Genomic DNA, 24873 nt, shown 5'->3' with positions numbered 1-24873 from the left:
AAGCAAATACACACCCTGAACACCAGGTGGTGCCAAGGAGAATGTTACAGTGCAAAAGTTTGGGCACCCCTGGGTCATAATTACTGTTATTGTGAACAGTTGAAGACGAAATGATCTCTAAAATATATATATTTTCATCTTTTACATTAAGAATTACAAAAAGGAAAATAGGCCGATACAAACGTTTGGGCACCCTGCATGGTTAGCACCTAGTACCAGCTTGTAAACGCATTTTGTAGCCAGACAAGAGTCTTTCAATTCTTGTTTGAAGGATTTTCCTCCATTCTTCCTTGGAGAATTTCACCACTTCGGTGAGATTCCTGGGTCGTTTTGTTTCCTCTGCTATTTTGAGGTTTTGCCACAGATTTTCAATGATGTTCAGATCGGGGGACTGTGTGAAAAACCTTCAGCTTGCACCTTTTGAGGTCTATTGTGGATTGTGACCTGTGTTGATGATCATTATCCATTTGTAGAAGCCATCCTCTCCCTCAACTTTTTTTTACAGATGGTGTTATGTTTGCATCAAGAATTTGTTGAAATTTCATTGAATCCATTCTTCCCTCTACCTGTGAAATGTTCCCCGTGTCATTGGCTGCAACACAACCCCAAAGCATGATTGGGCCACCCCCATGATTAATGGTTGGCGAGATGATCTTTTCCTGAAATTCTGTGCCCTTTTGTCTCCACATACCTCTTATCACTGTGTCCAAAGTGTTCTGTTTTTAACCTCATCAGTCCACAGGACTTGTTTCCAAAATCCATCAGGCTTGTTTAAAAAAATTTTTTGCATACTTCGGACGCTAAATTTTATTGGTGACGATGCAGGAGAGGTTTTCTTCTGATGACTCTTCCATGAAGGCCATATTTGTGCAGGTGTCTCTGAACAGTAGAACAATGTACCACAACTCCAGAGTCTGCTAAATCTTTCTGAAGGTTATTTGTAGTCAAGCGGGGGTTCTGATTTGCCCATCTAGCAATCCTACGAGCAGCTCTCACTGAAACTTTGCTTGGTCTACCAGACCTTATCTTGACCTCCACTGTTCCTGTTAACTGACATTTCTTAATTACATTTCAAATTGAGGAAAGGGCAACGTGAAAACGCTTTGCTATCTTCTTATAGCCTTCTCCTGCTTTGTGGGCCTCCACCATTTTCAGAGTACTAGGCAAGCTGCTCAGAAGAACCCATGGCTGCTGGTTTTTGACACAAAGTTAGAGGCGGCTGGGTTTTTATAAAGCTGAGAATTTACATCACCTGACCTTTCCTAATGATGATAGTAAACAAACCATAACCCCGACAGGCTAATTAAGGTCTGAAACCTTGGTCAAAGTTACCAGAGTAGACAAAGAAGCCAAGGGTTTTATTTTAAAAGGTAAAAGATGAAAATTTATATAATTTGTGTCTTTTGCCTAAAAAAAATAATGAACTGTGTCACCTGTAACTTTAGGCCTTTTAGAGATCATTTAATCTTCAACTTGCTTAACAGTTCATAACAGTAATTTTGACCAGGGGTGACCAAAATTTACACGCCACTGTAAATTGGTATCAACCGGATAAAATGCCGAAAGTCTGTCCATATGGGTCAGGTTGCTGAAGCATACCCGTACCGATCATTAGCTAATAGCATATCCTGCCATCAGCCACCTTTTTAAGGAAACGGCAGTACCAAAGCAAGAAGCCCCGGCCTCCCAAACCGAGCCTAGACACTGCTCATCAGCACGTTACGGTCGCCGGCCTCAGTCACTGATTATAGGCTCGGTATCAATACCTCAGAATTTATGATGAAAGCCATAGAAGGGTCTGGCGAGCCGGTGGCTGCGCATCAAAGAAATCTATACAGCTGAAGCCCAAACATCTGGACAGCGGAAACCTGGGAAATTCTTCACAGAGCGTTCACGAAACGCCACGAGGAAAAAAAAAAAAAATTCCCCCTGACACATTCCTCTGGCTGTGAAGGAGCGGATTACAGTAATGAGTCCGTGCGCTGCTGCGGTGTGATCTGGGCTGCTTCATTCTCCCATGAATTTGGCCCCAGAACCGCCCGTGCCGTTCTCGATAATCCACAAAGGAACCGCAAGACTTGTGTGTATCAGAGGTGGAGAGTTCATGTATGACACATCGGTACGGAAAACCCCGTGACATCATGGGGTTCCCCAGACTCTCCAGGAGACCGTCGTACCTACAAGTACGTAAATAACCGACGTGTTCTCCTCTATATGCAGCGATAAGACATGAAGACATAGTGCAGAGAAACAAGATAAGGAAAAAGGGGGGGGAAGTTTATGAGAAATGCTAATAAGGAAGCAAAATAAAAAAAAATCATCAGCTCCACCTGTCAAAATCACTCGTCCAATATCGTTCACTTAAAACGTTATAAGCCGCCATTACCGCTTGGGCCAGTGAGCTCTGCAGGGGGCACACAAATGCTGCGTGTAGTGGGCAGAATCCAGGTGGGACCACCGGGGCGTCAGGTGATGGAATAGATGAAGACTGATTTTTATGTCCTTCCCGATTTTGGCTAAATGTTTAAAAATCCTGTAAAACCCCTTTATCCTCTTAGCGATGGAGCCAGTTTTGACCTTAACCCTTTAGTGACGAAGACAAATTTTTGAAATCTGACCAGTGTCACTATGTATTAATATCTCTGGAAAGCTTCAACAAATCCCAGTGATTTTGAGTGTGTTTTTTCGTGGCACATTATACTTTATGATAATGGTAAATTTAGATCGATATCTTTTGTGTTTATAAAAAATAACAGAAATTTGACAAAAATGTAAAAAAAAATTAGCAATTTTCAAACTTTGAATGATTAAACCATTAATCCAGATAGTTGTACCATAACAAAACATTAAGAAATAACATTTCTTTATCGCTTCATTGGGGGACACAGATAACCGTGGGTGTATGCTGCTGCTGCTAGGAGGCTGACACTATGCAAAAAAGGAAAAGAACGATAGCCCCTCGCCGGCAGTATACACCCACCGACAGGCACTGAGCACCTCAGTTTGTGCTTAGTGTCTGTAGGAGGTGGACCTGGATCTCCCAGATCCGCAGCTAATCTTTTTTTGTTTTCGCAGGTTTGTTGTGTTTTACTATTTATTTTGTCTTTCAGATTCAACTTCTAGGGAATCAGGGTGTTAATTCACTCTGCCTTCCCATTATTAGCGGCTGAGCGAGCAGTGTAGTGTCACCCACATCGCAACACTCAGGCCTGCTGGCAGGACATTTCTCCCCTGAGCCTTCATTGTTGCCTCAGGGTGAGTTTGGTGGCCGGTCCTTGCCAAATTTCCTCCTCACCCCTCTCCTCGGAGAGGGCTGAGAGGGAGACCGTAGTCACCAGCGGTGACCTCCCCCCCTTTTCCCTAAGGGGGTTGATGCCGTCTCCTGGAAGAGGGTTCTTCTCTCCAGCGTCTCTGCCTTCCCTTGGGCCCCTGGACGACCCTCATACAGTGCTGAAGATCAAGGTAATGAAGATATATCGTGGGGAAGGGGATTGTTGTTTGTATGACACGCTCGCTCCCTTCCCTCCCCTGGACCTGTCAGCGCTGCCCTGCCGTCTATTCCATGCGTTGTCCAGTCAGCGCCGCAGCTCCCCTTTTTTACTTTCACTTTACCTCAGTTCGGGCCGGTCGGCCGCGCCTCCTAATCGCCCGCTCTTTCTTGGCGCCCAGTGATATTTTAAACAGCTCACACGCCCCCTTGTGCCGCTGGACCTATCAGGGGTTTCCTCTCTTCCCGGTCATTTGCCCATGAGGCCGCTATTCCTCCTCCATCTTGGATTCTGCTTCCTATGCAGACGCTACTCCACACGGGGGGCACAGATACCGGCTCAGTTGCAGCTCTTTCCTTCCTGTACGGTAGACTTTCATCCGTACCCTAGCAACCCTCCCCTGCAGTATATCATACTCCGGAGGCAGCGTTGCAGTAGTTTAGACAAGAAAAAGTGGTCAGCACTTACACAGGCAGAGCTTTCCAACCCTTTTTTTCTTACTATAAGATCACAGCCTACATATGTCCAACTCTATTGGGGCTTCTGTTTCCAAACCCACCATCATTCATTACGCTTGCTCACGCTGAAAGAAAAAGTGGTCAGCAGGTCAGTCGTCACCCTTCTGCCAATCCTGCAGTCCACCTACCATGTCTGCTCCGCAGGAAGCTTCCGAATCTCGGGATGAGTGCACTCCCCCTCCCCCAGAGTGGGTAGTTGCTATGTCTCAGTCAGTCTCTGACTTGACTAAAGTATCCCAATCTCTGGTCCAGGTGCTTGAACGACTTCCGCATCTAGCTACAGCCACCAGTGCTCCGACCGTCTCTCATGGGGAGTCGCATGCACCTGTTATCGACCCTCAGAAGAACACGCCGGCCGTTCTAGAAAGAGGTCCCTGTCTGGCTCCTCTTCCAGCTCTCCAGGTCCCTCAGCAGCTCCCAAGCTGCTCACCTCTCCCCAATTCCCCTCTTCGGAGGAGGAACTCGGGTCGGACATAGATTCCCAGTCCGGGTCTGACTGACTCAGACCAGACGCCTGGCATACAGGCTATTGTGGATAGTCTCATCTTGGCTATCTCCCTCACTCTTAAGCTTAAACAGGACGAGGTTCCCTCACAGGATCCTTCTGTCTCCTTCAAACGGGTCAAGCGTCCTTCTCGCTCCTTTCCCAATCACGAGGAATTTGAGTCTACCCTGTCTAAGGCTACATTCACATTTGCGTTGCGTCGGGCGCAGGTTCGGCAACGCATAGCGGCGCATGCGTCATGCGCCCCTATATTTAACATGGGGGCGCATGGACATGCGTTGTCTTGCGTTTTGTGACGCATGCGTCATTTTTGGAGCAAGCGTCAGGGCGCACAGGACGCTGCACGTTGCATTTTTTTTTTGCGCCGAAAATCATGCCAAAATTGGACGCATGCATCACAAAAAGCTGCGTTTTGCATGCGTTGTGCCGCCGACGCTGCGCCGCACAACGCAAATGTGAACGTAGCCTAAGCACTGGGAACATCCTGAGAAGCGCTTCCCAGGTAGAAAGCACCTGGACGTATTATACCCATTTAGTGCTGACCTCCTTGCCAAATGGGCAGAATCTCCAAAGGTGGACCCGCCAGTTTCCCGTCTTTCATCCAAGACGGTCCTATCCTTACCTGACGGTGCGTCGCTTAAGGACGCTACGGACAGACAGATTGAGAATCTAGCCAAATCAGCTTTCGAGGCATCAGGAGCTTCCCTCTGCCCCAGTTTCGCCTCCACCTGGGTGGCAAAGGCCATTTCCGCCTGGGCCAAGATTCTTCGATGAGGCATTTTGGCTTCGGCTTCCCCACAGGAACTGGCTGATTTGGCGTACCAGATCGGCCACGCGGGCAAATACGTTTTGGCTGCCTCCTTGGATGCAGCGGCCTGTTCCGCAAGGGCAAGTAGCAACATCATTGCTATACGCCGCATTCTTTGGCTCAAAGCATGGAGTGCAGATACAACTTCTAAGAAGTCTCTCACCAACCTAGCCTTTCAGGGTTCCAGACTCTTTGGCTCTCGCTTAGACCAGATCATTTCTGATGCCACGGTAGGAAAAAGTACTTCCCTTCCTCAGTCTAGACCAAAACGTTTCTTCGATAAAAAGGACCCTAGGCCTTTTAGGCACTTTCATCAATTTCGGACCTCTGACTCCTCTTCCCAGCAGGAGCAACCTTCCGCTTCAGGAGAGCGGAGGAGACCCTCTTACAAGCCTGCCCCCAGATGGAGAACTAAGAGCCAACCTTCCAGGTCCTCTGGCTCCCGTTCCGATAGATTTCGTTCCAAGTGACGGGTCGCCCCCACCTGGAATGACTTCCAGGGTGGGAGGCAGACTTCTTTCCTTCCGGGACGCCTGGCTCTCTGTAGTCAGCGACGCCTGGGTCAGAGAGGTAGTTACCTCCGGTTACAAGATCGAATTTTCTTCCCTTCCGGAAAATCGTTTCTTCCTCTCTCGGCCACCAAGGCAACCGTCTCAACTGCCCGGGTTTCTTCAGGCAGTCTCTTCCCTGGTCACAGCTGGCGTAGTCATTCCTGTCCCTCCAAACGAGCGTTTTTCGGGGTTCTACTCGAACCTCTCTGTAGTCCCCAAGAAGGACGGTTCCCTTCGCCCAATTCTGGATCTCAAGCTTTTGAACCGCCATGTTGACGTTGTCAGGGCTGTTCGGATCTATCTTTCTAGAACTGCCCATTTTCGCAAATCCGACTCTGTCATTGCTGAGGGTCGCCGGAAAGGCCTTCAAGCATCCAAATCCACTATTTCTCGCTGGATTCGTTCTGCTATAACGGAATCCTACCGTGCTCGAGAGACACAGCCCCCTCCTGGGGTACGGGCCCACTCCACCAGAGCTGCCGGTGCTTCCAGGGCTGTTCGTCACCAGGCCTCCGCTTTTGCAGGTTTACAAGGCCGCCACCTGGTCGTCTTTACATACGTTCACGAGGTTCTACAGGGTTCATACCCAGACCTTGTCAGATGCAGGTTTTGGTAGGAAGGTACTGCAGGCGGTGGTTGCACACCGGCCGACCTGAGCCTTTTTCTCGCTTCCTTTCTACCCACCCTTTTCCGGGACTGCTTTTGGACGTCCCACGGTTATCTGTGTCCCCCAATGAAGCGATAAAGAAAGAGGGATTTTTGGTACTCACAGTAAAATCTCTATCTTGGAGCCTTCATTGGGGGACACAGCACCCTCCCTGGTTATTTGTTCTTGGTACCGTGTTTGGGCCTACAAGTCCTGATTGAGTTGGTACTCATGTGTTCTCAGTTATGGTTTTCTCCTACTGTTTTTTTCACCAACTGGGTGCTCAGTGCCTGTCGGTGGGTGTATACTGCCGGGGAGGGGCTATCGTTCTTTTCCTTTATTGCATAGTGTCAGCCTCCTAGCAGCAGCAGCAGCACACACCCACGGTTATCTGTGTCCCCCAATGAAGGCTCCAAGAAAGATTTTACGGTAAGTACCAAAAATCCCTCTTTCCCTCGTGCCTGTTTTATATCAGCACCATTTCTAGGGTCATTTTATTTTGTTAGCAATTTAGGAGGTTTAAAAATGTAGCAGCAACTTTTCAATTTTTTCAAGAAAATGTACAAATTTTTTTTTTTTTTTTTTTAGGGACCTATGCAGGTTTGAAGTGACTTTGGGGGGGTCTTATGGTAAGGGTATGTGCACACATTGTGGATTCTCTGCGGATCCGCAGCATTTTTTGCAGTGCAGAAACGCTGCAGATCCGCAATTGATTTACAGTACAATGTAAATCAATGAGAAAAAAAAATGCTGTGCACACTTTGAGGAAAATCCGCTGCGGTTTAAAAGAAATAGCATGTCAATTCTTTTTTGTGAATCTGCAGCGTTTTCGTACCCATTCCATCATAGAAAACCGCAGGGGTAAAAAACGCAGCAAATCCGCAAAAAAAACACAGCAAAAACGCAAAAAAAAACGCTGCGGAACCGCACAAAAAAACGCAGGTGCGTTTTCTGCCAGGAGAGACAGAATCCACACCAGAAATTCCTAAACCTAATCCGCAACGTGTGCACATAGCCCAACACTTTTGGGTTCTTTTCAATATATTTTGAAAACAGCACCCCCTGACATATTGAAAATTTTCAGGATTTAATGCAAAGCGACATAACAGGAATGAAGAAATGTATGAGAATACCAAATACTTGACAATGATAACATTTTGCTAATTTTCAAACTTATATCGATCTGATTTAAGGTCTTAAAAAATTATAACTCACAAAATGATTAATAGGTAACATTTACCACATGTCTACTGTACATCAGCACAATTTTTGAAATCTTTTTCTTTTTTGTTTAGGAAGTTAAAGGGGTTAAACGTTGACCAGCGATTTCTCAATTTTTTAACAATTTTAGGGACCACCTCACGTTTGAAGTAACTTTAAGGGGCTTATATGACAGAAAATACTCAAAAGTGACACCATTCTAAAAACGGCACTCCTCAAAACCACACAAGAAGTTGATTAACCCTTCACATGAATTAATGGCATGTGGAAGGAAAAAAAAAATTAACATTTTACTTTTTTCAACAAAAAATCATGGCCGCCCGCACTGACCTTACACAAAGTGTCATATACTAGAAAACACCGCATATAGGCCCACTTACCTGAGATAGATCTGGTATGTCTCCCCTGTCAATCCCGACTTGCTATAAAAAGGAGAGGAAAATTAAAATCCAAGTCATCCTGCCCAGTTTCCATAACTACCAAATATTAACATATTCGGGTTACACAGAAAAAAGCAACAAAAGTCAATACCAGCACCAAAAGGTGGGGTGGGGCCTTAGCGCCTCTCCAGGAAGTGAGGGGGTGGGCCTTTGCATACAAAGGAAATGGAGGGGTGGGCCTTAGTGCTTCTCCAGGAAGTGAGGGTCGGGGGCGTTAGCGTACACAGGAAATGGAGGGCTGGCTTTAAAGCCTCTGCAGGAAATGGGGGCGGGCCTTCACGCCTCTACTGGAAGTGAGAGGGCGAGCCTTAGCGTCTGCAGGACGAGGGCAGGCCTTAGTGCCTCTCCAGGGCGTGATGGGCGGGGCTTAGCATCCACAGGAAATGGGGGGCGGACCTTAAATCCTCTACAGGAAATGGGAGGTGTGTGGGTTTATCTCTTTGCGCCTGCTCTCCCATGTAATACTACCCACAAAGTCATAACAGGAGGGGGGTTTTAGCCATCAATAATGAGTGTACATTAAAATGCTTCTGCACCAGGTGACAGCAGTTGTGACCTGCCGGCTTACAGTCTTCTGTGTGGACTGGAAGTCATTTTCTCAATTTAAAGAGGAGCAATCACGAGGTCAAAAATGGCCGTTTTTTTGCTATTTTATTCCAGCTGCTCCAAGTATTTCGTGTTTTTGCTTTTTTGTTAAACTCTGCCATACGGGTCCAGAGACCTGGACCTTGTTATTTACTGCTAGTTTTTATGGTTTTAACAAAGGGGTGTAGCCCATAGGGCAATAATGCAGAGGAGCCTAAAGACACACCCAAGAGGATGTTGTCAGCCACGCCCCATTGTACAGACCATAAAAACACGCAGTAAACAAAAAGGCCAATCTTTGCAATCTCTATGATGGATTTTAAAAAATAAAATAAAATAAAGAGATACTCAGGATCACCAGGAACAAAGTAAGAGCAGAAAACGGCCACTTTTCATCTAGTGATGGTCTAATGAAGGCTTAGAGTAAGAAAGAAACCAACAGTCATCACAGCTGCTGTTACATAATGGAGGACCGGGACTGGAGCAGTGCAAGAACAGGGGACGTCAGTGACCGATCACTGGTAGATAATAGAGGGGGCAAAAACAAAAACCTACTGGAGGGGTAACGTTAAAGGGACTGTCACGACAAAGCCAATAAGATCCAGTTTGGAGCCAGCCCGTTCTTACCTCCGCTACTTTTAAGAACTCAGAGATTCGAGTCATTCTGGTGAGAAACTTCTTATAAATGTCCAGTCCATCCTTACACTGGTTCTTTTTCATGTCAAAATATTTTTCTAAAGGGAAACAAATATATTAATACATTTACATATTAACCATCTGCCTTGCCTGATACCAGTTTAAGCAATTCCTACTCTTAAGTTTCCATTTTACACCAGGAAATGCACAACAATCTAATATAGAAAAAGCTAAATGACCCTCCGCAAACTGTATAGGAACTAAGGGTAGGAAGGGGTGTTTGTATAGGAAAAACTGAGAGTACTACAACAACCAGAATGTTATCAATGCAGATGTGCAATAAAACATACCATGTACTGGTCAGGAGTATGTACCAGCAGAATAGTGAGTGCAGCTCTGGAGTATAATGCAGGATGTAACTCCGGATCAGTAATGTAATGTATGTACACAGTGACTGCACCAGCAGAATAGTGAGTGCAGCTCTGGAGTATAATACAGGATGTAACTCTGGATCAGTAATGTAATGTATGTACACAGTGACTGCACCAGCAGAATAGTGAGTGCAGCTCTGGAGTATATAATACAGGATGTAACTCAGGATCAGTAATGTATGCACATTATCATCTGCCGAAAAAAAATGAAGGCTACAGCCATGTGACACTGTCATGTGAGTGCAGAGGGGACACATCTCTGACGTAGGAGGAACGCTGCTGGTCTGACATATATATATACTGCTTGCTGTGCCAGTTGCAGCACTAGTTATTAGGGAGAGATTGCTCAGTAGCAGACAACTCTTTCAGTAGCGTTATGTAATGTAATGGTGACAGCTATGGTTTCAGTAATCTCCTAATCAAGTCTGCATTTAAAAAACAGGTTTGTGATTTGACAAGTTCAAAGATGTGTCATGAATTAAAGCGGGGGGGGGGGGGGGGGGGGGGGTTTCGGGTTAAAAAATAAATAAAAAAATTCAGTAGCAAAGGCATCGGCCCCATGATCAGCCACATGATTAGAGTTGAGCGAATTATTCAATATTCTGTTCCGAACACGATTGCTGGCGAATATTGAATTTGCAATATTTGACAAATACAGCCGAACGTCGTTGCAGTCAATGGGAGTGGAAATGGGAGTGGAAATTCGTCACGAATACAACACAAATATGGCAAAATTAATATTAGGTGATCATTCCCAAACATATTCGCTTAACTCTACACATGATCAGCCACCGCATTCATTGCTTCAACCTTACAAGCCCGGGTTATAGCGAATGCTTCTCAGGTCATCGTGTAATGATTCGTTCTTTATCAACACCAACTACTTCCTGGAGAAAGTGGAGCCTCAATCTATCCGATTATGTAAAAAACAAAACCCACAAAGAAATGCAAATGCAGAAATTGCAGCATCAGGCAGAAAGGACACATTTACCTAGAAGATTAATTATCCCTTCGTTGTAGGCAGCGAACAGTCTGATGGCGTCTTTGAAGAGCAGCATGAATGCGGCATTAATGACTCCATTTGTCAGCTCGTTGGCATTTACCTGGGGTGGGAGAGGGGAGGCGAAAAGCAAAAGATCAGGAAAGGCCTGGACCCTAACAGAGTAAGAGAATACTGCACTATAAATATAGAGTAACGAGCCCGGGGACTGGGTCTAAGATGCTATACGATGATCACTGCAGACGCCAAAGTGATGGATTTCAACAACAAAAATAATCTTTCATGTAGATCATTAATACAACATCTGTGGGGAGCGGACTCCCAGCACATTCACAGGTCAGTAGATAGAAGGCACATGCCAAGTGGCACAGGTCTGTAGTAGAGAGCTTGCAGTACCATTCTTCACCTTCGATCCGATCAGGGATGGACCGCCACTGACTGGATGATAAATCAATGCTAGCGATCAATAATCAATAGTTAAGGCCTGTAAAGTTACTTGATAACACTCTGCTAACAGCTCAATAAATTCCCCCCCCCCAAAAAAAAGACATCTCAATATATACAGATGCAGTTGGTGGAGCCTCTACTCTGTACCCTTGGTTGGGGGAACAGAGCGCAACTGCTGTGAAGTGCAACCCCAAGTATTGTTCTGGGGGTACACCAGACTCCTCAGAGGCTCACAGGCATATATATATATATATAATAGTCCAGGTGCATAGACTAGCCTTTTACTTACGGATGCAGGTAGGATTCCCAGCACCACATGATGCCAGTGAGAGGTAGGATATAATATAGAAAGGATTTCAATCTAGTAAAAGGTTTGTCATGAGATGTTCTAAAAAGTGTATAAGTGTGGAACAAACACCACAGAGACAAAAGAGTAAATCATAAAACCTTCCTGGGGACGCTCCAAACCTCACCCTACACAATAGTGAACTGCATAGAACACCCCACACAAAGATGATTAGAAGGCAATATATAATAATCAAAATTTAATTTTATTAGAGTATTACAAAATTTTAAAAACCATATTGACAGCTTTGGGGAATAGGACAATATCCCTCTCCCATTACCAATGTTGACGTGCAGCAACAGGTGAAAAACAGGGTACATCCCATATCGGATGTTACAATAGGAAACATTCACGTCATTAATAATTTAATCCATAATAACATCATATAGTTCATCTATGCAGATATGCATCCATATATTTGTACACCCTATCTCACCCCACTCAGTAAAAAGTCTACACCGCTACAATAAATAAGGCACTAACTGTGTCTTAGGGGCAGACGTGCGGGTCCAGGTGACAGCGGGGAGCCCACATCCCAGTCTCTACCTCTGAATAGGTAATTATACCGGTCCTCTGACTGCCTATTACTTGTATGGTAACATCTTACACAGTTAGTGCCTTATTTATGGTAGCGGTGTAGACTTTTTACTGAGTGGGGTGAGATAGGGTGTACAAATATATGGATGCATATCTGTCATAGATGAACTATATGATGTTATTATGGATTAAATTATTAATGACGTGAATGTTTCCTATTGTAACATCCGATATGGGATGTACCCTGTTTTTCACCTGTTGCTGCACGTCAACATTGGTAATGGGAGAGGGATATTGTCCTATTCCCCAAAGCTGTCAATATGGTTTTTAACATTTTGTAATACTCTAATAAAATTAAATTTTGATTATTATATATTGCCTTCTAATCATCTTTGTGTGGGGTGTTCTATGTAGTAGTTGATGATAGGCTATTTACGTCCTGTCGTTTGCATGGTTACTAATTTTTGACATATATGTATTTTACCATGCTTCGTTGTCATCTGTGTATATTGACAATAGTGAACTGGAAGAATGAATCACCTGCCCAAAATTCACACGTGCGCGCCCCGAATAACTGCTAACCAGCAAAGTGGAGACATGGAGCAACCTGTAAGACATCCACCTGCATGACCTGATCAGGAGCAGCGGTCCCCACAGACATCGGAGAAGGGCCACCACCGACATTACCAGTAGCCAGCCGTGTACACTGGCCACAGGGCCACTCAACTTACATTGAAATCGAGAAGGGCGTCCATTTGGTTCTGGATGATGGGCATGGTTTTTAATAACTTCTCAGTGTTCATTGTCCTCATGACGCCATCAGCCCTGAAAACACAAGGATCGTTCAATAGGACATTATAAGGCAGCAGAGGAGACGACGTTCCTGGATGGTTGTAGTAGCCGATTATAACATTACATGTAGTCATCTACAAGTATTGGGAACACAGCGAACAGCCCAAATACAAGGCTGGGGCTGTGGGGGCCTAGGTACTACACGCTCATATGGGCAAATACCCCCTGCAAGGCTTACACCCTACCCCTATATACCCCCAGTGCACATATACCCCCTACCTCTATATACCCTTGGTGCACATATACCCCCTGCACCGCTTACACCCTACCCCTATATACCCCCAGTGCACATATACCCCCTACCTCTATATACCCTTGGTGCACATATACCCCCTGCACCGCTTACACCCTACTCCTATATACCCCCGGTGCACATATACCCGCTACCTCTATATACCCTTGGTGCACATATACCCCCTGCACCGCTTACACCCTACTCCTATATACCCCCGGTGCACATATACCCCCTACCCCTATTTACCCTCTGCGCACATATATCCTCAGAGCACAGGTTACACCATGGACATAAACATTCCCCGGTATGGCTTACCCTCGTTTTACTTTGGTGAAGTCAAAAGCGACCTGTCTGTAGGACACGGCCTTCTCATTCAGGTAACGGCTGTAACGTCGTATAAACGTGGACATGTCATAACCTGGACACAATAAGATGGGAACAGCATTCACCTACACAGAATATCTACATGTGCACAAAACACTTATCACAGCAGCGTTCCCAGACAGCCCACCGTGCAGATATGTACTGCAGGAACCATCACCAAATGTAAAAAATAAAAACAAACAACTGGGTGTTTAGGGGAGCCGAGGGAATAAAACAACAGCTAAAACGGGCACTTTATCGCTGGGGTCCAGGGATCAAATCCCACCAAGTACAACATCGGCAAGGAGTTTGTATGTTCTCCCCATGTTTCCTCCGGGTTCTCCAGTTTCCTCCCACATTCCAAAGACATAATGATAGGGAATCTAGACTGTGAGCCCCATCGGGGACAGTGCCGATAATGGTTGTAAAGCGCTGAGGAATTAATGGCGCTATACAGGTCCTTCTCAAAAAATTAGCATATAGTGTTAAATTTCATTATTTACCATAATGTAATGATTACAATTAAACTTTCATATATTATAGATTCATTATCCACCAACTGAAATTTGTCAGGTCTTTTATTGTTTTAATACTGATGATTTTGGCATACAACTCCTGATAACCCAAAAAACCTGTCTCAATAAATTAGCATATCAAGAAAAGGTTCTCTAAACGACCTATTACCCTAATCTTCTGAATCAACTAATTAACTCTAAACACATGCAAAAGATACCTGAGGCTTTTAAAAACTCCCTGCCTGGTTCATTACTCAAAACCCCCATCATGGGTAAGACTAGCGACCTGACAGATGTCAAGAAGGCCATCATTGACACCCTCAAGCAAGAGGGTAAGACCCAGAAAGAAATTTCTCAACAAATAGGCTGTTCCCAGAGTGCTGTATCAAGGCACCTCAATGGTAAGTCTGTTGGAAGGAAACAATGTGGCAGAAAACGCTGTACAACGAGAAGAGGTGACCGGACCCTGAGGAAGATTGTGGAGAAGGACCGATTCCAGACCTTGGGGAACCTGAGGAAGCAGTGGACTGAGTCTGGTGTGGAAACATCCAGAGCCACCGTGCACAGGCGTGTGCAGGAAATGGGCTACAGGTGCCGCATTCCCCAGGTAAAGCCACTTTTGAACCATAAACAGCGGCAGAAGCGCCTGACCTGGGCTACAGAGAAGCAGCACTGGACTGTTGCTAAGTGGTCCCAAGTACTTTTTTCTGCTGAAAGCAAATTTTGCATGTCATTCGGAAATCAAGGTGCCAGAGTCTGGAGGAAGACTGGGGAGAAGGAAATGCCAAAATGCCTGAAGTCCAGTGTCAAGTACCCAGTCAGTGATGGTGTGGGGTGCCATGTCAGCTGCTGGTGTTGGTCCACTGTGTTTCATCAAGGGCAGGGTCAATGCAGCTAGCTATCAGGAGATTTTGGAGCACTTCATGCTTCCATCGGCTGAAATGCTTTATGGAGATGAAGATTTCATTTTCCAGCACGACCTGGCACCTGCTCACAGTGCCAAAACCACTGGTAAATGGTTTACTGACCATGGTATTACTGTGCTCAATTGGCCTGCCAACTCTCCTGACCTGAACCCCATAGAGAATCTGTGGGATATTGTGAAGAGAAAGTTGAGAGACGCAAGACCCAACACTCTGGATGAGCTTAAGGCCGCTATTGAAGCATCCTGGGCCTCCATAACATCTCAGCAGTGTCACAGGCTGATTGCCTCCATGCCACGCCGCATTGAAGCAGTCATTTCTGCCAAAGGATTCCCGACCAAGTATTGAGTGCATAACTGAACATTATTATTTGATGTTTTTTTTGTTTGTTATTAAAAAACACTTTTATTTGATTGGACGGTTGAAATATGCTAATTTATTGAGACAGGTTTTTTGGGTTATCAGGAGTTGTATGCCAAAATCATCAGTATTAAAACAATAAAAGACCTGACAAATTTCAGTTGGTGAATAATGAATCTATAATATATGAAAGTTTAATTGTAATCATTACATTATGGTAAATAATGAAATTTAACACTATATGCTAATTTTTTTAGAAGGACCTGTATATAATAAATAAAATAAAACTTTAGACCCGTATGTTTTGGCAAAAAAAAAATACAGGCACAGAGACATCAGAACTTACCTTGGAGTCCACTTTTGTCCAAAAAATTGCTGAGATTGAACAGCGTATTGCGGGATGCCAGATACTGGATGAAGCGCTACAGGAGGAAAAAAGGAAATACAAGATGAGGGGAAAATAAATGAGAGACACAAAAAGCAAGGGCCAAATTTTATCAGACTATGCTATGAACATATACACACTGCTCAAAAAAAAATAAAGGAACATTTAAACAACAGAGTATAACTCCAAGTAAATCAAAACTTCTGTGAAATCAAACTGTCCACTTAGGAAGCAACACTGATTGACAATCAATTTCACATGTTGTTGTGCAAATGGAATAGACAACAGATGGAAATTATTGGCATTAGTCAAGTCACTCAATAAAGGAGCGGTTCTGCAGGTGGGGACCACAGACCACATCTCAGTACCAATGCTTTCTTGTTGATGTTTTGGTCACTTTTGAATGGTGGTTGTGCTTTCACACTCGTGGTAGCATGTTACAGACTCTACAGCCCACACAAGTGGCTCAGGTAGTGCAGCTCATCCAGGATGGCACATCAATGCGAGCTGTGGTAAGAAGGTTTGCTTTGTCTGTCAGTGTAGTGTCCAGAGGCTGGAGGCGCTACCAGGAGACAGCTCGGTACACCCGGAGATGTGGAGGGGGCCGTAGGAGGGCAACAACCCAGCAGCAGGACTGCTACCTCAGCCTTTGTGCAAGGAGGAACAGGAGGAGCACTGCCAGAGCCCTGCAAAATGACCTCCAGCAGGCCACAAATGTGCATGTGTCTGCATAAACGGTTAGAAACCAACTCCATGAGGATGGTCTGAGTGCCTGACATCCACAGGTGGGGGTTGTGCTCACAGCCCAACACCGTGCAGGACGCTCGGCATTTGCCACAGAACACCAGGTTTGGTAAATTCACCACTGGCGCCCTGTGCTCTTCACAGATGAAATCAGGTTCACACTGAGCACAAGTGACAGACGTGACAGAGTCTGGAGACGACGTGGAGAGCAATCTACTGCCTGCAACATCCTTCAGCATGACCGGTTTGGCAGTGGGTCAGTAATGGTGTGGGGTGGCACTTCTTTGGAGGGCCGCACAGCCCTCCATGTGCTCGCCAGAGGTAGCCTGACTGCCATTAGGTACCGGGATGAGATCCTCAGACCCCTTGTGAGACCATATGCTGGTGCGGTTGGCCCTGGGTTCCTCCTAATGCAGGACAATGTCAGACCTCATGTGGCTGGAGTGTGTCAGCAGCTTCTGCAAGATGAAGGCATTGAAGCTATGGACTGGCCGCCCGTTCCCCAAACCTGAATCCTATTGAACACATCTGGGGCATCGTGTCTCGCTCCATCCACCAACGTCACGTTGCACCACAGACTTTAGTCCAGGTCTGGGAGGAAATCCCTCAGGAGACCATCCGCTGCCTCATCAGGAGCATGCCCAGGTGTTGTAGGGAGATCATACAGGCATGTGGAGTCCACACACACTACTGAGCATCTTTTCCTTGTCATGATGCTTTTCCAATGAAGTTGGATCAGCCTGTAATTTGATTTTCCACTTTGATTTTGAGCATCAATCCAAATCCAGACCTCCATGGGATATTCATTTTGATTTACATTGATAATTGTTAGGTTTTATTGTTATGAACACATTCCGCTATGCAATGAATAACAATTTGCAACTGGAATATTTCAGAGATATGTAGGATGTGGTATTTTAGTGTTCCCTTTACTTTTTTGAGCAGTGTACACCGAGTGCTGGCGGACTACTCAGCACCGAGATCTCCTGCTTGTAAATGAAGCCATTCTAGTAATAGTCGAACACCTACGGAATTGCTATAAAAGGCACAAATCTAGGAATGTGAAAATAAAGGGACCTTTAAATATTGACGTAAAAGAAGAAGAATAAAGGGATCCTAACTTCACATAATACCCACAGGTTGGAAAAGTGCCCTGGTAACGAGCTATCCACAGGATGACTCTGCCGACATTCTAGCTGCAAGCGTTTGGTCCCTCCTGCAGTGCCTCCGCAGGAGGCATGTGGTATTACATGGTTTCTATGGTTCGACCTTACAGATGTCCTCTCAGAACAGGTTACTTAACCCCTTCCTGATAGTCAATTTCCATTCATTTTTGTTCCCTACCCACAGGCCTTAACTTTTTTTTTTTTTTTCACTTTTCTCTCCACATAGGTGGGCTTGATTTTTGCACTTTTGAATTACACAGCTCACTTTACCACATAGTGTAATGGAAAATGGGTAAAACTTCAAAGTGCTGTGAAATTGTGGATAAAAAAAAAAAAAACCACAGTATAGCATACAGTGGATTGTGTAGTAAAAGACTTGGCAATATGATTCTCCTCATCAGTTAGATTATGGCAATACATAATTTGCACAACTGAGTTTATTTAAAAAAATTAAAAAAAAATAATAAATATTGTGTCACTATTTTCCAAGACTAATGTTTTTATTTTTCGGTAGATGGATTTGTGTGACAAATTTTTTATTTTTTTTTTCGGGGCAAGGCGTCATTTCATTTGATATTATTTTAGTATAAATGTGACATTTCAGTCACTTGTTAGAACATTTATTTTTTATGGTATTGCAGCAACAAAAACAAAATAATAAAATGTGGGAGGTTTTTTTTATATGGCGTTTAGGTTAGTTTTTATATTTTGAAAGATCCAACTTTTCTGAACGTGGGGATATCCCATGTGTATTTTTTTTAGTTATCTTTAATTACGGGTGGGGGGGGGGTTTGAACATGTATTTAATACTTTTTTTTAAACAAAAACTTTTCACTGTATTTATTAGTTCCCTTATGGGACTTGAACATGCGACCGTCTGACGGTAATACCGCACTATTGCTGAATATAGTAAAAATCACAGTCTCCTTTGAAGCCCGGACAATAGCACGGAGCTCGGTGATTTTAAGCACGGAGGTCTTCAATAGACCCCCTGCTATCAAAGCAACCAATCGGTGCCCTGTGATCACATCATGGGTGCCCACTAAAGCCGCTATATCCAAGGCCACCTGCATCAGTATCATAAAAAAATAAAAATGTCACAATCCACAACTAAAAATGAGATAATGAGGTAGAAATCGCCCTGAACGAAGCAATCACAAGAATCTGCACTCCGGCACTGTAAGGAGCTGACCGATGGCTGGAGAGGAGGGGTTCTGCGTATGTGAATGTCTGACATTTCCCAGCAATCAGTGCAGGACCAGTACAAGCACTGGGAGCGGGCTCATCTATCATGTACACAGCAGCAGTACGGAGCGGGCCTGACATGTAATACCGGCACCTCGGCCGCAGCAGGTTCTGTCACACTGACTGTTGTGCTCCGGTTACAATAGAACAAGTGATCAGACAAGGCCGAAGAACTGCCGAGAGCCATCACCCCACACACCCTGGGGGGCTACTGGCTGCCAAATATGTCCAACAAGATGCAGAATCTGCACTGAATCCAGGTTTACCTCGACATTGAAAAGGGCGAAAAATCCAGCAAACAGTATAGAAATTATATTGTAAGCAGGGGGCTTCCCAACCACTTGTTCTAGGGTCTGGTTCCAGAAGGAAGACCACCATCTCTAGCGCCCCCTATAGCTAGCCGTCCTATAAGTCCATGACCGAACCATTCTCTAAAGGGCTTAGTTGCCTACATTTGCTGCAGGGAGCATTGCCTGGAAGGGTAGGTGCACACGCTGAGTAACATTTCTGCAACTCTTGGCAGGAAAAAACACAGCTGCAAAAACGCACATTTTGGTGCTTTTTTGCCCTGTATCTTTGGTTGATTCGAGTTAAGTGAATGGTGAAAAACGCACAGAGAATTGACATACTGTAGTTTACTTTCTGCACCAAATCTACAAGTCAAAAAAATACTCAACGTGTGAACGGCACTTTACGTTTCTCATTCACTTTGCTGGCATCAGGTTTTGCTACAAATTTGCACTACAAAAACGCACCAAATCTGCAACATGTGCACACAGTCTAAAGCGCCCTCCACCAGCTGTGCTTCTCTAAAGAACACCAACACCTTCCAAAATCTGGACCAAGTATGTGTGGGGGAGGGGGGCTCCACAGAAAGAGGCTCAACAGAAGTCAGCCTTATTAAATTGCCCATTTTCCAGCTTCATCTCTCCAACGAAAACCAGAACTTCCAAGAGTTGTGTTAGAAAATGGCAGGACATAGTGGGAAATAGAAAAAGGAGGAGCCTCAAAGGCTACACGAGGGGCTCAACCGGTAAGGAGGTGTTTCTTAAAAGAGTGGCTGGAACTTACTAAAGGAACAATGTACCGTAAATAAAAGCAATCAATGGTGGGGGGGTTTCTTCTACCTCCCAGAGCCTTCACCTCTCCCCAAATCATATTTTATCTCATTCTAAGATCCATAAAAGGATAGAGACAGAACTAGCTAAGGCTGGGTTCACATTAGCCTTCGAGGGCTGCGTACGTCCTCCGTTAAGCAACAAAACCATTGCGTTCCCGTGCGGTCGGTGGGTGCGTCAAAACAATGCATCCGCATACATCCACATGTCTTGCGTACCCAGTGTTAAAGACAGGTACGCAGGATGCATGCAGAATTAGGCCGGGGTTAACGGAGGACGTACGCAGCCCTCCGCAAAGCCCCCCAAACACTAATGTGAACTTAGCCTAAAATACTTTTGTTGCTTGCTTTTTTTTTTTTTATTTAACACATCCAAGACTCTTTAAAAATTAACAAAATTCTTATTACTCTCCCTTGCTGGTCTTTGTATAAGAAATCCACAGAAAAATACTGAGTTTTTGGCGCTTCTGGTTGGGTAAATCCAAATTGATTACAAAATAGATCACTCGTAATGTAGATGTAAGAAAAAAACAAACAAAAAAAAACAAAACACAGGCATAAAATTAGAGGTATAAAGTCCATGCAATGCTTCATCAGGCACAGTCTTGGTATACGTCTAAAGCACATGATGTCACCGTGAATACAAAGACCGGCAGCGGAGGGAAGGCGAGGTGCTGCATCAGCAGGGGCCAGGTCATCAGGTTTTTAAAGATAGCACACCTTTGAGTTAAAGCTTTTTTGTGGTAAATGTTAGTAATTACAAAGAGAACCCATGAGTCTTCTCACACGAGCAAATTTCTCGCCATTACGAGGACCAATTGACAATGCTTTTTTGAAGCCCTTTAACCCCTTCATGACCCAGCCTATTTTGGCCTTAATGACCTTGCCGTTTTTTGCAATTCTGACCAGTGTCCCTTTATGAGGTAATAACTCAGGAACGCTTCAACGGATCCTAGCGATTCTGAGATTGTTTTTTCGTGACATATTGGGCTTCATGATAGTGGTAAATTTAGGTCGATAATTTCTGAGTTTATTTGTGAAAAAAACGGAAATTTGGCGAAAATTTTGAAAATTTCGCAATTTTCACATTTTTAATTTTTATTCTGTTAAACCAGAGAGGTATGTGACACAAAACAGTTAATAAATAACATTTCTCACATGTCTACTTTACATCAGCACAATTTTGGAAACAAATTTTTTTTTGCTAGGAAGTTATAAGGGTTAAAATTTGACCACTGATTTCTCATTTTTACAAAATTTACAAAACCATTTTTTTTAGGGACCACCTCACATTTGAAGTCAGTTTGAGGGTTCTATATGGCTGAAAATACCCCAAAGTGACACCATTCTAAAAACTGCACCCCTCAAGGTGCTCAAAACCACATTCAAGAAGTTTATTAACCCTTCAGGTGTTTCACAGCAGCAGAAGCAACATGGAAGGAAAAAATGAACATTTAACTTTTTAGTCACAAAAATGATATTTTAGCAACAATTTTTTTATTTTCCCAAGGGTAAAAGGAAAAACTGGACCACGAACGATGTTGTCCAATTTGTCCTGAGTACGCTGATACCTCATATGTGGGGGTAAACCACTGTTTGGGCATACGGCAGGGCTTGGAAGGAAAGGAGCGCCATTTGACTTTTTGAATGAAAAATTGGCTCCAATCTTTAGCGGACACCATGTCGCGTTTGGAGAGCCCCCGTGTGCCTAAACATTGGAGCTCCCCCACAAGTGACCCCATTTTGGAAACTAGACCCCCCAAGGAACTTATCTAGAAGCATAGTGAGCACTTTAAACCCCCAGGTGCTTCACAAATTGATCCGTAAAAATGAAACAGTACTTTTTTTTCACAAAAAAATTATTTTAGCCTCAATTTTTTCATTTTCACATGGGCAACAGGATAAAATGGATCCTAAAATTTGTTGGACAATTTCTCCTGAGTACACTGATACCTCACATGTGGGGGTAAACCACTGTTTGGGCACATGGTAAGGCTCGGAAGGGAAGGAGCGCCATTTGACTTTTTGAATGAAAAATGATCTCCATCGCTAGCAGAGACCATGTCACGTTTGGAAAGCCCCTGTGTGCCTAAACATTGGAGCGCTCCCACAAGTGACCCCATTTTGGAAAGTAGACCCCCCAAGGAACTTATCTAGAAGCATAGTGAGCACTTTAAACTCTCAGGTGCTTCACAAATTGATCCGTAAAAATGAAACAGTACTTTTTTTTCACACAAAATTTCTTTTAGCCTCAATTTTTTCATTTTCACATGGGCAACAGGATAAAATGGATCCTAAAATTTGTTGGGCAATTTCTGCTGAGTATGTTGATACCTCATATGTGGGGGTAAACCACTGTTTGGGTGCACGGCAAGGCTCGGAAGGGGAGGCGTGCCATTTGACTTTTTGAATGGAAAATTAGCTCCAATCGTTAGCGAACACCATGTGGCGTTTGGAGAGCCCCTGTGTGCCTAAACATTGGAGCTCCCCTACACGTGACCCCATTTTGGAAACTAGACCCCCCAAGGAACTTATCTAGATGCATAGTGAGCACTTATAACCCCCAGATGCTTCACAGAAGTTTATAACGCAGAGCCGTGAAAATAAAAAATAATTTTTCTTTCCTCAAAAATGATTTTTAGCCCAGGATTTTTTAATTTTCCAAGGGTAATAGGAGAAATTGGACCCCAAATGTTGTTGTCCAGTTTGTCCTGAGTACGATGATACCCCATATGTGGGGGTAAACCACTGTTTGGGCACACGGCAGGGCTCGGAAGGGAAGGCACGCCATTTGGCTTTTTGAATGGAAAATTAGCTCCAATCATTAGCGGACACCATGTCACGTTTGGAGAGCCCCTGTGTGCCTAAACATTGGAGCTCCCTAACAAGTGACCCCATTTTAGAAACTAGACCTCCCAAGGAACTAATCTAGATGTGTGGTGAGCACTTTGAACCCCCAAGTGCTTCGCAGAAGTTTATAACGCAGAGCCGTGAAAATAATAAATGTGTTTCCTTTCCTCAAAAATATTTTTTTAGCCCAGAATTTTTTATTTTTGCAAGGGTAACAGGAGAAATTGGACCCCAAAAGTTGTTGTCCAGTTTCTCCTGAGTACGCTGATACCCCATATGTGGGGGTAAACCACTGTTTGGGCACATGCCGGGGCTCGGAAGGGAAGTAGTGACGTTTTGGAATGCAGACTTTGATGGAATGCTCTGCGGGCGTCACGTTGCATTTGCAGAGCCCCTGATGTGCCTAAACAGTAGGAACTCCCCACAAGTGACTCCATTTTGGAAACTAGACCCCCCAAGGAACTTATCTAGATGTGTGGTGAGCACTTTGAACCCCCAAGTGCTTCACAGAAGTTTATAACGCAGAGCCGTGAAAATAATAAATGTGTTTCCTTTCCTCAAAAATATTTTTTTAGCCCAGAATTTTTTATTTTTGCAAGGGTAACAGGAGAAATTGGACCCCAAAAGTTGTTGTCCAGTTTCTCCTGAGTACGCTGATACCCCATATGTGGGGGTAAACCACTGTTTGGGCACATGCCGGGGCTCGGAAGGGAAGTAGTGACGTTTTGGAATGCAGACTTTGATGGAATGCTCTGCGGGCGTCACGTTGCATTTGCAGAGCCCCTGATGTGCCTAAACAGTAGGAACTCCCCACAAGTGACTCCATTTTGGAAACTAGACCCCCCAAGGAACTTATCTAGATGTGTGGTGAGCACTTTGAACCCCCAAGTGCTTCACAGAAGTTTATAACGCAGAGCCGTGAAAATAATAAATGTGTTTCCTTTCCTCAAAAATATTTTTTTAGCCCAGAATTTTTTATTTTTGCAAGGGTAACAGGAGAAATTGGACCCCAAAAGTTGTTGTCCAGTTTCTCCTGAGTACGCTGATACCCCATATGTGGGGGTAAACCACTGTTTTGGCACACGTCGGGGTTCGGAAGGGAAGTAGTGACGTTTTGGAATGCAGACTTTGATGGAATGGTCTGCTGGCGTCACGTTGCATTTGCAGAGCCCCTGATGTGCCTAAACAGTAGAAACACCCCACAAGTGACCCCATTTTGGAAACTAGACCCCCCAAGGAACTTATCTAGATGTGTGATGAGCACATTCAACCCCCAAGTGCTTCACAGAAGTTTACAACGCAGAGCCGTGAAAATAAAAAATCATTTTTCTTTCCTCAAAAAAGATGTTTTAGCAAGCAATTTTTTATTTTCACAAGGGTAACAGGAGAAATTGGGCCCCAATGTTTGTTGCCCAGTTTGTTGTGAGTACAGTGATACCCCATATGTGGGGGTAAACCACTGTTTGGGCGCACGTCAGGGCTCGGAAGGGAAGTAGTGACATTTGAAATGCAGACTTTGATGGAATGGTCTGCGGGTGTCACGTTGCATTTGCAGAGCCCCTGATGTGCCTAAACAGTAGAAACACCCCACAAGTGACCCCATTTTGGAAACTAGACCCCCCAAGGAACTTATCTAGATGTGTGATGAGCACGTTCAACCCCCAAGTGCTTCACAGAAGTTTATAACGCAGAGCCGTGAAAATAAAAAATCATTCTTCTTTCCTCAAAAATTATGTCTTAGCAAGTAATTTTTTATTTTTGCAAGGGTAACAGGAGAAATTGGACCCCAACAGTTGTTGCCCAGTTTGTCCTGAGTACGCTGGTACCCCAAATGTGGGGGTAAACCACTGTTTGGGCACACGTCGGGGCTTGGAAGGGAGGGAGCACCATTTGACTTTTTGAATGCAAGATTGGCTGGAATCAATGGTGGCGCCATGTTGCGTTTGGAGACCCCTGATG

At 44.4% G+C, this 24873-nt stretch overlaps 1 protein-coding gene across 16 annotated transcripts in view; it reads right to left on the bottom strand.

Annotated features, from left to right (window-relative positions):
- Window positions 1-24873, bottom strand: part of PICALM (phosphatidylinositol binding clathrin assembly protein) — a 66986-nt gene that overhangs the window by 24678 nt on the left and 17435 nt on the right. For all 16 annotated transcript variants that reach the window (XM_077298602.1, XM_077298590.1, XM_077298592.1 and 13 more), the window contains exons 3-8: window positions 15754-15829; window positions 13562-13664; window positions 12891-12984; window positions 10821-10932; window positions 9390-9496; window positions 8118-8159 (exon numbers count right to left, since the gene is read on the bottom strand). In XM_077298602.1, the coding sequence (XP_077154717.1) occupies window positions 8118-8159; window positions 9390-9496; window positions 10821-10932; window positions 12891-12984; window positions 13562-13664; window positions 15754-15829 (534 nt within the window). The remainder of the gene's footprint in view (window positions 1-8117; window positions 8160-9389; window positions 9497-10820; window positions 10933-12890; window positions 12985-13561; window positions 13665-15753; window positions 15830-24873) is intronic.

Source organism: Ranitomeya variabilis, chromosome 3, assembly GCF_051348905.1.
Source record: "Ranitomeya variabilis isolate aRanVar5 chromosome 3, aRanVar5.hap1, whole genome shotgun sequence".
Taxonomy (NCBI): domain Eukaryota; kingdom Metazoa; phylum Chordata; class Amphibia; order Anura; family Dendrobatidae; genus Ranitomeya; species Ranitomeya variabilis.
Note: the sequence above shows the minus strand (reverse complement) of the source record. Positions and strands in the feature narration are given on the sequence as shown.